Source organism: Oryctolagus cuniculus, chromosome 2 (genome assembly GCF_051225735.1).
Source record: "Oryctolagus cuniculus isolate XC-2025 breed Fujian yellow rabbit chromosome 2, ASM5122573v1, whole genome shotgun sequence".
NCBI classification, from domain to species: Eukaryota; Metazoa; Chordata; class Mammalia; order Lagomorpha; family Leporidae; genus Oryctolagus; species Oryctolagus cuniculus.
The window spans coordinates 139,525,886-139,540,451 of record NC_142868.1 but is presented as its reverse complement, the minus strand read 5'-3'; the positions used below and the strand labels follow the sequence as shown (position 1 = coordinate 139,540,451).

The 14,566-nt window shown below is 44.8% G+C and overlaps 2 protein-coding genes across 9 annotated transcripts in view; one reads left to right on the top strand and one right to left on the bottom strand.

The window, feature by feature from the left end:
* PPP3R1 (protein phosphatase 3 regulatory subunit B, alpha) overlaps nucleotides 1-3,977 on the bottom strand; it is an 87,473-nt gene extending 83,496 nt beyond the window's left edge. The window contains exon 1 of the mRNA XM_051842834.3: nucleotides 3,573-3,977. Coding sequence (XP_051698794.1) covers nucleotides 3,573-3,575 — 3 coding nt within the window. The 5' untranslated portion in view covers nucleotides 3,576-3,977. The remainder of the gene's footprint in view (nucleotides 1-3,572) is intronic.
* Nucleotides 2,727-14,566, top strand: part of PLEK (pleckstrin) — a 133,652-nt gene continuing 121,812 nt past the window's right edge. For 2 of the 8 annotated variants that reach the window (XM_070069027.2, XM_017340715.4), the window contains exon 1: nucleotides 2,727-3,217. The gene's annotated coding sequence lies outside the window, so the exon portion shown is untranslated. Of the gene's footprint in view, nucleotides 3,218-4,123; nucleotides 4,278-14,566 lie in introns of those variants that run through there. The other 6 variants (XM_089326353.1, XM_089326350.1, XM_017340714.4 and 3 more) reach the window with 6 other exon arrangements.

The window sequence follows — 14,566 nt, the reverse complement described above, 5'->3', positions numbered from 1 at the left end:
TCCCTAATTTCCATCAGGCTTTGTATTTGCTATCCATGAAACACATCAGTACCACTTTATTTCATAGCTACTGGCATTTGTCTTATATTCTCTAATAAAGTGAAAGCAGAAAACCCGCCTTAATTATTTTAAGATCTTCCACAACAGAAAGCATGGTACTTGGGTGGCGCTGCGGCGCCGCGGGTAAAAGCCCTGGACTGCAGCACCTGCATCCAATATGGGCGTCCCAGCTGCTCTACTTCCAATCCAGCTCTCTGCTTCGGCCTGGGAAAGCAGAAGACGGCCTAAGTCCTTGGGCCACCGCAGCCGTGTGAGGAGAGACTCAAAAGAAGCTCCTTGCTGCTGGCTTCAGATCAGCTCAGTTCTGATCATTGTGGACAACCTGGGAGTGAACCGGCAGATTGAAGACCTTTCTCTCTCTCTCTCTCTGCAACTCTTTCAAATAAATAAAATAAATCTTAAAAAAAAAAAAAGAAAGAAAAAGAAAGAAAGAAAAGAAAGCATGGTACTCTGTGAATAACAGACAAAATCTGTAAGTTATTTGTTGATGTGAATAAATCCCTGTTGTCTGCCCCAAACTCCAGGGCCAGGGTCTGCTTCACTTGCTTAATCTGGCCTGAACTGACTTCTTTACACTGCCTTATTATCTATTATAAACTCCTGATCCTTCCATACCTGTTTCTCTCTCTCTCTACTGAATGACCTAGTACCCTGCATCTTTCCTGTACCCTGAGCCATCCTAATTTTCTCATCCTTTATGCCTCACAATGAGTAGAAAAAATTTTCTTCACATGACTGACATGAATTTTAATTCTGCTGGCCATAAGATTTTTATTTTTTCTTAAAAAAAAAAAAGTAGTCTTTCTTGTCACCGAGTGTACTAGATTACAACTGTACTGTTTACAATTCTGAGTGGAATTATAGATAACAGTAAATTTGTTTTACATTAACTAGTTACAAATCATACAGATGGTGACAACTTTAATAAAATGGTAAAAGTGCAAAGACATTAAAAGGCTCTTTATAAATTTTAAGGTAGCCTTAAAGAGCAATTACCTTTACATCATATTCACATAAGTATCCAGAACAAAAGCCATATTATCTACTCCAACAAAATCCTGGTTCAGGGAGATTCCCAGGAGCTCAGAACTGTCAGATTTTTATATATGTACTCATAATCTTCCTCCTCTTGGTTGCTCCACAGTTTAAAACTCAAACTGGAGTGAAGGGACGGAAAGATTTTAACACACAGGAAAATGAGGACTACTTTTAAGGTAGCAACTATTGAAATGCTTGTCCAAAAAAAACAAATTCCTTGTGGAACTCAATTACGTCTTACAAACCCTCCTGCTTTCTCCTTACTTGAATTAATCAGTGATATTAATAAATTGATATTACAAAGTCTGTAGACAAAAATGTAAATATGTTCATTATACTAAGTTAATATGAAGGTTTCCCAAATGGAATGAAAATTTTTAGGACTGTACATTTAATTAACTGGAAAAACTAACCACATCATTCCAAAATCTAACTTATTTGAATTAATCAGTATCCTACATGGCAAAGTTCAGTTATGGGTATGGTCTTGATATTTTCAAACCAAAATAATCTTGAAGTTGAGAAGCTGCTGTCACCATGAATTATGTAGGTTCTGAAATAGTATTGCGAGGATGGAAGAGAAACATGCCAAGAATAAATCAGAGAACTGGAAAGAGGAATATAATAACCTAGAAGAAAACAGTATCATATGGTACATCTTAATTTTTTTTTTAAAATACGGAAACAATGAGTATGAGAAAGGTAAGAAATTTGAGAGCAAAGGAAGATTTCCCAAATTCAGTCTGTTGTTCAGAAATATGGAAGGGAGTACACAAGTAGAGAAAAAACTGTTTGGAAGCCAGCTCATTTTGCTATATAAGATACAAAAAAAAGGTCGGATCACTGTTACTCAAAATGTATCCTAAGTAAAAGCATTCACTGCAACCAACAAAGACCACCTATATCTTGATGTTCAAGTAAAATGTGTGCAATAAGTTCTGTTAAAGAACTAAAGTGAAAAAAAAAAATCCCTAACTTCCAGAGTATGCCAACAAAAAGACTGGCTCTGGTCTTAATAAATTGTTTTCTGTCACAGTCTAGGAAAGCCTAAATTTTGTGGCTTTGAGGACTGAAGTTGTGTCTGAGCTGTATCCAGACCAGAGCTGGCAGGGAAAAACATCCTGTACTCACCAAAATCACGAATCTTTGATTCAGTATGTTCTTAATCTGCATTCTCATTATGCCCACAAACTTAATCATTTGTCCTATATTTTAAATAAAAGTTGATTTAAATATTCTAATATCAAACTCTTCTTTCATAACCACCCCCGGATTGATTTTCAATTGCAAACAATAGAATTCCTCTCTTCACTAAGCCACCAGTAAATTCTGAAATAGCTAAGTCCTACCTAGAGGGTGGAACACCATACAATTAAAAGGTGCAAGAAACTGCTTCAAACTGTCTAAACATCTTCAGACAACTGTTCCAAGACTTTGAGAGACAGTGCACCAACCGAATCACACGTTCGGGTATCTGATATTCAGGGAACAGCACCGCGAGTTTTCTCTCCCACGTATGCAATTCTCGGTTACAAAGAGGAAACGACACGGGCTGCCCGGAGCGAGAGCACCGGCGCGGTAGCCGGCTAAAAGGGCGTCGTAGATTTCTTGGCGAGAGCCAGAGAGGCGGGAGACACACCCCTAGCGTCGGCCTGAAACACTACAGCAGCGAATTCTACCTAGGGATTAATGTGAGGGTAAGGAAAGACAAATTTAAATCGCCATGATTCAAAAACAACCACCCCGGGAGAGACCTACACGAAGGCCACGAAGCGGCTGAGAAACGCTCGCGGGTGGGGAAGCATTCCCAAGCCAGCATCGCCACCGCTCCGAGGCCGGGCTGGCCCGTGTTTTCGCGGCTCCACCTTGGACCTTTCCGGCTCGCCCGTGCACCGAGAGCAGCGGCGGCGACAGAAAGCCCCCTGCGGCTGCAAACAGCCGCGAAGCCACCACCGCCGGCAGAGGGGCAGGATTCCTGCCAAGGCTCTCGGCTCCCAAACGGGGCGTGAGTGGGAGCGAGAGCAGCTCCGCAGAGAAAGTGGGTCTTACATAAAGCGCCATTTGCCACCTATTATGATTTCCACCCGCTCACGGAATACCCTCCAACTTGCCAAACAGAGTAAGTCCGGGGGCGCAAGGGGGAGCTCCACAGAGAGAGGGAACGTGGGCTGCAGGGGACCCGCGCCGGGGCGGGGGCGGCGGGGGTCGGGACCCGGGCGACTCCCGGCGGCCGCCCGCGGAGACCCGGGGGCGGGCGCGGGGGTCCCCGGTGCAGCCTCAGGCAGGCCCGCCGTCCTGTCACGCAGCTGGCCCGCCGCCTCCGCCGGCCGCACGGGCCGGGCCTGGGTCTCTGGAATTTTCCAGCGGGGACAGCCGACGAGCGGCGTCGGAGCTCGCCCCCCGCCCCCGATCCCGATCCCGATCCCGTCCGCGGAGGGCGGAGGAGGGACGTGCACGGGAAGCCAAGGTCTCACCATTTTGCTCGGCGGGTCGGCGGCTCGCTCTTGGAGGAAGAGTGTCGGCGTTCGGACCAGCTCCTGCAGGAAGCGGCGGCGGCCCGGCGGCGGCCCTCGGGACGCCCGCGGGGAGGGGGTGCGGGTGGGGGAGGGGAGGCGGCGCCGCGGGGCCCGCGCCGGCCGGGTGACTGGGCACGCGAGGAAGCGGGCAGGGCCGGGGGGAAGAAATTAAGATCGAGATTTAGAGACAGAGAGCGCGGGAGAGGCGGCGAGAGGCGGGGAGGAAGGAAGGAACGGCGAGCGGGACCCAGAGGGCCAGGCGGCTCGGGGGCTGCTGCCTCGCGTTCGCTCCGGAGCCGTGACGGACTCACTGCAGTGGCTCGCGCTGACCCGCAACCTCAAGGCACGAAAAAAGGGGAGGGCGGGAGAGGGAGGGGAGGGCCGAGCGCAGCGGCGCGCGCGGGGCGGAGGGCGGGGGCGCGCGCGGGGCCGGCGGCGGGGCGGGGCTTCCACGAGCCCCGTACATCCGGGAACCCGCGCGCCGCCTCAGCGGCGGCCGCCGGGACGCTCTGGCGACTGCTGGTTGGGGAGCGCCGAGCGCGCGGACCACGTCCGCCCCTCCGCCTGCCGCCCCTTGCGTGCGTGCGGGGCGGAGAGAAGCCGGGGGCGGGGGCGCGGACGGCGGTGACGTCGCGTGGCGGAGCCCTTCCTGTCATGTGGCTGGTAGGCGGCCGGGGAGGAAGGCCTGGCATGGAGGGGAAGGAGGAAGTGCGCGGGTGCCCCCGGGAGGGCGGAAGCGCCTGGGGAGCGCGAGCAGCCCCCTGAGGGGACTTGGCCTGGCAGCGGGGGCCTGGTGGGGGAGGAAGAGCAGAGGAGTGGCCTCGCGGTGTCGGAACCGCCCGGACGCCGCTTCCGAAATCCTTGGGGCTAGAGAGACTGCAAAGTATCCTTGCGTGTGCGTGCGGGCGTGGACCCCCCCTTCAGAGCCGCACGGCGCCCCCGGACTGTTGTCACCGGTGCTGCGACCCCAGGCCGGTCCCGAGCCCGACTGGCGAGGCAGCCGGCCGCAGCCCGCTCTCGCGAAGACCTTCCCGGCCAACTCGGTACTTTTCCTCCTAGTCTGCGAGCTGCCCCTGGCCGGGCTGCTGCAGCGTTTAATTTTGGAAAAATATGGCAAGAAACGTTGCCCACGCATCCCCTTTAGGAGTGTAGCCACCCTGATGGCAGTTACCTCCCCAGCAAACTCAGACTACAATAGACGTGCGGTCCAGAAAAGCACACGGAGAAAAGTTATGTTCGAGAGAGAAAGCAAGCTGGCAGGAGAGGTGTGATGAAAAAACAGCCTGCGACTATTTTAACTAGTTGTTCCTTTTGAAATGTTGACTCCGTGTGTGAGTGTGTGTGTGTGTGTGAGAGAGAGAGAACGAACGTTTTCTGGGAGCTCACTCCTTTTGATAAGTCCTTAGCCTAGTGTTGTAAGAGGCCATGGTGTTTTTAAAGGCAGTCTGTTCATGCTCCTTACAGGAGAACTTTATTCTGTTTTGTACTAATTGTTTTTCCACATGCTGAGCATGCGTCTTTTCTATTAAGGCTCAGTGCTGTACCCTAATGAGATCTGTGGCCCCATCTCCTCCCTCCCCCCACCCTGAGCTACCTTGTTTCTGAGTCAGGACTAATGAGGGAAAGTATTTTAAGCATAAACTACTACCCAGTGAATGTGTCAAGAAAGACCAAGAAGTGACATTGTTTATTCCACCGTTTAATCTGAGTTTCTTCACCACGTTACTATTTGATATTAATATATTACAGAATATTTAGGGGAAAGTTTCTGAGCTAAATGTGTGTAACGTTTTTCCCAGGTATATTATTTTTAAGGAGTTTTTTAATCATAAAATTAAAATGCTCATTTTTTAAAAAGGCATATATAAGGCATTTTTTCCTTATCCACTTCTCAGTCTGAGAAATGCATTTGCATGTGTCCTTTGGATGTTTAAATGAAAATCGCATTATTTTGACTGAGGGTCACACATGAGTTGTGTTATGATTTAGGCTAGAACCTTTAACAGATATCTATAAACATTCAACAAGTATCTGTTGTGAGCCTAAACCAAGAAATCAGAAAGCTAGCAACTATGCCGGGTTGATTTACCCTCTGTTAATGGCCAAAGCAAGACATGCAAGGCCATCTTCCCCATCTTGCAAATCTCCCAAAAATTCACCACATAATATTCTTTGACCTTGGGTATACTGCATAACATGCAGACATGTCTCAGGCTGCCAATGTGACACTAAAATTAACTGGTCTGTTCTGAATGCGATGAGAAAGGTAATCCAGAATGCACATTCAATACCCAGATTTTGCCTCCAAAGGGCAAGAAAGTAAGACAGTTCATCTTCCTCCTTTTTGTCACTTTCCATTAAGTTTTGGTATAAAGCTTAGTATAAGAGGGAACAGGTATCAAATAGTCCTGCTGGGCCAGCTCTCTGCTGTGGCCAGGGAGTGCAGTGGAGGATGGTCCAAGTGCTTGGGCCCTGCACCCCATGGGAGACCAGGATAAGTACCTGGCTCCTGCTATCGGGCCTGGCCGCGGCGGCCATTGGAGGGTGAACCAATGGCAAAGGAAGACCTTTCTCTCTGTCTCTTTCTCTCACTGTCCACTCTGCCTGTCAAAAGAAAAAAGAAATAGTCCTGCTGAAATCATACCTATTTTTAAATAACTAAATGAATATACAACAGACATATCTGTGGGTTATTTTTTCTAGAAAATGTAACAAGGAGTATTATGTCAGAGACCATTATGATAGAACAGTTAGAAGAAGTAAAAGGAAGGCCTAAGGTGATAGAGGGGTACCAATGACAGATGAAAGAAATACTGAATATGAACAATACAAAGCAAAAAAGTTGAGTATACAACTTAGTGGATATGGGAAACAGAAATAAATGGTGACCAGTTTTAGTTTGGATAGCAGAAAATAGTGTGATACCGTTAAGAAGTCAGAAGTTTGGTTATTGAGTGAAAACAGAGGAGTTTGGATTTAAAAATGCAAAGTCTGAAGATGTCTCATGAGCTGTCCCAATGGAAGCACCCAAATAGAAGCTAGAAATGCAGGTTAGAAAGGACTAGATGGGCCGGCGCCGCGGCTCACTGGGCTAATCCTCCGCCTAGCGGCGCCGGCACACCGGGTTCTAGTCCCGGTTGGGGCGCCGGATTCTGTCCCGGTTGCCCCTCTTCCAGGCCAGCTCTCTGCTGTGGCCAGGGAGTGCAGTGGAGGATGGCCCAGGTGCTTGGGCCCTGCACCCCATGGGAGACCAGGAAAAGCACCTGGCTCCTGGCTCCTGCCATCGGATCAGCGCGGTGCGCTGGCCACAGCGCACTAGCCGCGGCGGCCATTGGAGGGTAAACCAACGGCAAAGGAAGACCTTTCTCTCTGTCTCTCTCTCTCACTGTCCACTCTGCCTGTCAAAAAATAAAATAAAAAAAAATTAAAAAAAAAAAAAAGAAAGGAATAGATGGAGTGGGCATTTAGCCAAGCAGTTAAGACCCCTGTGTCTCACATTGGAGTACCTGTTTGATATCTGGCTTCTGGCTTCTGCCTGGCCCAGCCCAACCCAGTCATTGCAGGCATTTGAGGAGTGAATCAGCAGCTGAGAGCTCTGTCTCTGTCTTTTAAATAAGTTTAAAAATGTTTTAAAAAAAAGGAATAAGGAATTGGAAATCAACTTTACGACAGATTGAAAATGAAACCTTTAGGGGCCAGTACTGTGGCATAGCAGGTAATGCGGCGCCAGTATCCCATATGGGCACCTGTTTGAGATCCAGCAGCTCCACTTCCGATCTAGATCTCTGCTATGGCTTGGGAAAGCAGTGCAAGTGCTTGGGCTCCTGCACCCACGTGGGAGAAGTGCTTGGGCCCCTGCAGTGGGAAGAAGCTCCTGGCTCCTGACTTCAGATAGGCAAAGCTCTGGCCGTTGCAGCCATTTGGGGAGTGAACCAGCAGATAGAAAACCTCTCTTTTCTCTCTCTGCCTCTGCCTCTCTGTAGCTCTGCCTTTCAAATAAATAAATAAATCTTAAAAAAAAAAAAAAAAACTTAAAAAGCAAAAAATTGTGAAGTAGTAATACAGAATTCCCGTTTAAAAAAAAAAAATGAAACCTTTAAATTTTCCATTGATGGTAGAGGAAAGGAAGGGCTCAGAGAGAGAGAGAAAGGAAAGGAAAGTTTGGAGAGAGTGATGTTTACAACTGTGTTTGACTGCAGGTAGTCTCATGCTTTCATTTCCCTCCACTTGTCTTTAGGATGTTAGAAATGTCCCAGGACATAGACCTTCAAGATCATAGTGATGTCCAGAAAACTTCCTTGTTCTTTAAGGGCTACTCACTGTCATTTTTTTATATGTAATGTTTTGGGGCTACAAAAGTAGTGGTACTAAAGTATTTAGTGGTACTAAAGTATTTCATTACACCATTTCCCCAAATATCCACTTTAATTCATGATTATATTTACTAGGCAACTAGAAGCCATGTTTGATTTTAAACTCTTTACATACATAATAAGAAAATGTCAACCAAAAAAAGAGTAAATGTACTTGAAAGTAATGTCTGTTCTTTCTTAGTACACATTTATTGTTAACACAGATTTAGAGAAAATGTCTCATCCTAGATAAAACATATGTCCCAGTTTAGGAATCCCAGGCTTAAGAATACATTGTACTGGCTGGTGCCGCAGCTCACTAGGCTAACCCTCCGACTGCAGTGCCAACACACCGGGTCCTAGTCCCGGTCGGGGCACCAGATTCTGTCCCGGTTGCTTCTCTTCCAGGCCAGCTCTCTGCTGTGGCCAGGGAGTGCAGTGGAGGATGGCCCAAGTGCTTGGGCCCTGCACCCCATGGGAGACCAGGAGAAGCACCTGGCTCCTGGCTTCGGATCAGCACGGTGCGCCGGCTGCAGCGGCCATTGGGGAGTAAAACAACGGCCACTGGAGGGTGAACCAACAGCAAAGGAAGACCTTTCTCTCTGTCTCTCTCTCTCTCACTGTCCACTCTGCCTGTCCAAAAAAAAAAATACATTGTACCTTTTTGACACCTAGTGTCACACCACAAATCCCCTTCTTACTGTGCCCTGGGGTTAAAGGGGACTAGATCTCCTTCCTCCTGAAACTCTTCTTCAAGTGAAGAGAAAGCAGATATGCTAGCTAGCTCCCTGTCCCAGGGTGCAGGTGAGGAAGCTGTCCCTGCCATCTGGTGGGGAGCGGGGCCATTCCTTTCCTCCTGCTAAGCAGCAAAAATTTCTGCTGAAGATTCTAAATTCTATCTTGGCGACTCATTTCTCCATAGAAACAATCTCACAAAGGGTTCTATAAAATAACCATTCTACCAAAGCTTACTTAAATTATAGTATGGATGAAATTTTGTGTATTTGCTATCAAAAACACTATAGTGGAAAACAGTACTCAAAAATATATCTATAAAGTAATGAGTTTAGAGAAAATAGACCTCAAGTACCGGATGGATTTTATTTATTTAAACATGACTACTTTTAAAATTATAGACTTTATGCAGCTTTTCCAAATCCCACAAGAGAATCATAACATTGAATTTGTTCAAAACAAAACCTGGTACCATTTATATGTGCTTTTTAAATGAAGCACAAATTAAGACAATTTTTAAATTAAAGTTTAAAAAATTTTGATGAATTGGTTACATAAGTTGATACTGTATTTTGTACTGGACCAAAAATAAAAGGAAAAAAAGTCTTCCTGAGATTTATTCCTAAACCTTTGTGTTGGGGAAAAAAAACAATATTTTTAAAGGCAGTTTGTTAACACGCTGTACATAGTGAATTTAATTCTGTGTGTGCTGATGATCTTCGCATATATAAGTACACTACAGTTATCTGCATAAAGATAACTGATGAAACCAAGAGACGGAACGTAGAGGTCAGAGCACAGGGAAGCTATAGAACTAGACCAAAAGCAGGATTAAAGATGCACTCTGCACATCACTGATGGGAGGAGAAAGAAGTGATAGGAAAGTTAACAGACTACCAGAAAGGGAGGAGACCCACCAAGGATGCCCTGGTGACTGGCAGAGAGGAATTCAAGATCAAAGGATGATCCACCAGTGTGGTCAAAGAGGACCAAGACTAAAGGAAATTGGTTTACATTTGTGCACATCCATTCAGGTCTCCTAGCTTGTATTTTGAAGTTGGTTCTGTAAATGAGGAATCTCATTTTTTCCTTTGGCCTCTCTTCCATAAAAGTGAATATTTAGGGGTGAGATTTGTGGTCGTGTCTTGAGATCCCCATATCCCATGTCAGAGGGCCTGGGGTCAAGTCTCACCTCCACTTCCAATCCAGTTCCGTGCTCATGCACACTCTAGGAGACAGCAGATGATAGCTTAAGTAGTTGGGTCCTTGCCAACCACATGCAGAAACCCAGATGGAGTTTCTGGCTCCTGGCTTCAGCTTGGTTCAGCCCTGGCTATTGTGGTAATTTAGGTCATGATACCAGTGGATAGCAAAATCTCATTCTCACTCTTGCTCTATTGTTTTTTCTCTCCCTCTCTCTCTCCCTCCCTCTCTCTCTCTATATATATTTATATATGTGTGTGTATATATATGAATATTAAGAAAAACCTGGGGGTGGTAGTTTGGACTAGCTGTTAAGTCTGCTTGGGACACTTGTCTACAATTGTAGTTTGTGTACAATAATTGTAATGTCTGAGTTCAAGTACCAGGTTGAAGTTCTGGCTCTGCTCCCAATTTTAGCTTCCTGCTAATGAGCAGGAGGCAGTGGAGATGGCTCACGTAGTTGGGTTCCTTCTACCCAGATGGGAGACCCAAATTAAGTTTCTGTACCCAGCTTCAGCCTGGCCCAGTCCCGGCTGTTTCAGGCATTAAGGAGTGACCCAGCGAATGGGAGATCAACCTCTCTCTCTCCCTCTCCTTTTTCTCCCTCTCCCTCTCGCTCTGCCTCTCAAATAAATAAGAATAAATTAAAAAATTAAAAGAAAAAGCGTATTTATTTGGACTTTAATTATGTTTCAGTCTTATAAGTTTACTAAGAATACTTTAGACTATTTACCTAAACATAACAAAAGTGTGGTTTTAATATAAGAAAAAAAAATATGGCACTAGAGAAGACCAATCTGTAATTATTGACTCACTAGTACATTTAAATACTCAAAAATATCTATCTATCTAGCATCATGCATGAAATTATTCAAGACTAGAGAGACACTTGTTTTAATCTCACCTCTGGCTCTCATCCATTTTTGTGTGTATTTTGGAGAGTCATTCGATCTAAGTCTAAGCTGCCCAGTATGGTAGCCTCTAGCCACTTGTAACTATTTAAATTCACATTAATTAAAATCAGACATTCAAAATTGAGTCTTCCATCTTGTTTGCCATATTTCAAGTGTTTAGTAACTGCAAAACTAGTAGCTACCATATTGGACATCATAGAAATTATCGCCAAAACAGTTTTGCTTATTTTAAGGTCAAAATGAAATTTTGGATTAATTGGATAAGCTAGTCAATAGAAGATGGTATAAGTAGCCAATGTTAAATCAGCTTTAATTAACCTATTCTCTGTAAATAAAAAGTTATAATTAATATGTATACTATTCAACAAGGAGGCAACTAATGTATACAAATACAATATTAAAATGGCATAATGAACTTCCTATACAATTAAAACATGAAGATTTCAGACATGGGAAAAGCAACATAATATTCTTTGGTAATGTCATGTGATGTAGGGTCAACTGTGTATATCATTTTGGTATGATTTGTACCTATTGAACACATAGTTTACATGTACATGTGGTTATAAAACATTAAGGGTGAGTGTTTGGCACAATGGTTAAGAGTTCACTTGGGGCCCCCGTATCCCATATTAGAGTGCCTGGGTTTGAGCCCTAGATCCCCTCTTGATTTTAGCTTCCTGGTAAAGTACATCCTGGGAAGCAGCCAGTGATGGCTCAGGTACTTGGGACACTGCCACCCATGTTGGAGAACTGAATTGTGTTGCTGTTTCCTGGCTTTGCCCTGGCTCAGCCGCAGCTGTTGCAGGCAGTTGAGGAGTAAACCAGCAGAGAGGGAGAGAGGAAGATCTCTCTCTGTTTTTTTTTTGTTTGTTTGTTTGTTTGACAGGCAGAGTTAGGCAGTGAGAGAGAGAAACAGAGAGAAAGGTCTTTCTTTTTCCATTGGTTCACCCCCAGAGTGGCCGCTACAGCCCAGTGTGTTGCGCTGATCAGGAGCCAGGTGCTTCCTCCTGGTCTCTCATGTGGGTGCAGGGCCCAAGGACCCGGGCCACAGCAGAGAGCTGGACTGGAAGAGGAGCAACTGGGACAGAATCTGGTGCCCCAACCAGGACTAGAACCCCGTGTGCCGGCGCCGTAGGCGGAGGATTAGCCTAGTGAGCCATGGTGCCGGCCCTCTCTGGTTTTCAAATAAACAAAAATTTTAAAAATGAAATATTCTATATGTGTCAAACATTGCATTTTATCTATATCTAAGCACATTTACCACTCTCAAAATGACATAAATCTTCATATCATATTGTTTTTTGTTTCCATGAGAGCCTAAGTAAAGTAACTGATGAAAGCCTATTATTTGTACCTCAGGGTAACTAAAACATAGTTTCTCTGTGTCTTTGTTCTGTGAATACCTTGAAACAATTTGCTGAAATGAAACTAACATCATAATTAGGTGCACTTACAAGTCATTTCCATTCTAGGTAGTCAATTTTCATTGTTTTCCTGGTGTTAATCGGTAGTTCCTTGCTCAATATCCAAAGCCAGAAATAACTTCTACAAAACATGAATTCACTGATTATACCAATTCTCTTTGCAGGAATCGAACTTGTCATATAGGGGCAGGCTTGCACATAGACTCCTTCATCCCACATCAGAGTGCCTGGGTTTGATGCTCAGGTCTGGCTCCTGACTTCCAACATCCTGCTAGTGCAGACCCTGGGAAACAGCAGTGAGGACTCAAGTAAATGGATTTCTGCTACCCATTTGGGAGGCCTGGATTGAGTTTCCATCTTCCCTCTTCAGCCCTACAGCAACTAGGATTGTTGTGAGCATTTGGGGAGTGAACTAGCAGATAGGAACCCCCTCTGTTTATAGGGCTCATGCTGTTTATCTCTCTATCAAATAAATAAATAAAAGTGAGTTTTAAATTGTCAAAGAAATTTGTTTTTTTAAGGCAAACATTTTAGAACCAAATTTAAAATATTCACTAACATATTTGTTATATTGCTTTTCTTCTAGGAAATATGAGTCACCAATAAGGCATACTTTTAAGAAATATAGAAATATATACAATAAATCTTGTAAGTTGTGAAATTTAATAAATGAGCCTTATAGGCCAGCGTCACGGCTCACTAGGCTAATCCTCCGCCTGTGGCACCTGCACCCTGGGTTCTAGTCCCAGTTGGGGCGCCAGTTCTGTCCCAGTTGCTCCTCTTCCAGTCCAGCTCTCTGCCATGGCCCGGGAGTGCAGTGGAGGATGGCCCAAGTGCTTGGGCCCTGCACCCGCATGGAGGAAGCACCTGGCTCCTGGCTTTGGATCGGCGCAGTACTCCGGCTGCGGCGGCCATTTGGGGGGTGAACCAACGGAAGGAAGACCTTTCTCTCTGTTTCTCTCTCTCTCACTGTCTAACTCTGCCTGTCAAAAAAAAAAAAAAAGGGCCTTACCTGTTTGCTCATTATTGTATCACTAACGTTAATCAGCAGGCTTTTAAAAATAATTTGCTCTTTTGAAAATAACTTATTAACTTGTATAAGATAAAGTTTATTCTGTAAATAAAATTTGTTATTTCTTAATAAGTAGCAAATTACACTAGTGCTGTAATTCTCAAGGTCACAGCTTGAAATTACAATGTGGGTAAATTTTATCAGAATTAAGAAGTTGATTGTATTTCTATGAAAATATTTTTGTGTATATTTTTAAAATAAAGCATTTGGAAAATAAGTTTCCTTCGGTAAATTCTATATGTTCTGTGATTTTACATCTTCAAGTTATCATAAAACCAGATGGAGTTCTCTCTCTCTCTCTCTCTTTTTTTTTTTTTTTGACAGGCAGAGTTAGAGAGAGAGAGACAAAGAGAAAGGTCTTCCTTTTCCGTTGGTTCAATCCCCAAATGGCTGATATGAAGCCAGGAGCCAGGTCCTTATCCTGGTCTCCCATGCGGATGCAGGGCCCAAACACTTGGGCCATCCTCTACTGCACTCCCTAGCCACAGCAGAGAGCTGGCCTGGAAGAGGAGAAACTGGGACAGAATCCAGCACCCCAACGGGACTAGAACCTGGTGTGCCAGCGCTGCAGGCGGAGGATTAGCCAAGTGAGCCGCGGCGCAGGGCAAGATGAGGTTCTCTTAACCACTCAAGTGACAAATCTGAGGGAAGACAGATACAAGTGTACTTGAAAAATGTCTGTGGAAAATGGACTTAAAAGACAAGTTTATTGTGGTGCAAACTATTTTGAAATCCATGCATGTACAGGGTTTTCCAAAAGTTCATGGAGAATGTATATTATGAAAAAAGTGTGCATGGCTTTCAAGATAAATCTTGCACCAAAATAAACATCCTTTTTTAAAATTTAAGAATTTAATTGTTATTTTTAAAGATGTATGTCTTAGCAATTTTATTTATGTATGTACTCATTTATTTATTTCATTTTATCTGAAAAGCAGAGAGAGAGAGAGAGAGAGAGCAAGCTCTACCATACAGTTTTACTCTCAAATGCCTTGGAAGGTACTTGTCTCCAGAGGGCTGATTCAGGCCCAGCCATTTTCTCTCTGCTTCTTGGCTCACCTATGCTCTTTCCTCCACCTGTGCTCCACATGCCCTCTTGCCAAATAATACTCCATCTGCCAGATGCCAAACCTAGTGGGGCTGCCTTATCTTGGGCTGTGAACCTCCAAAACCCTGAGCCAAAATAAACCACATTCCTTCAAAAGTAGCTTCTCCTACACCTTTCACTGTAGTAACAAAAGCTAACACG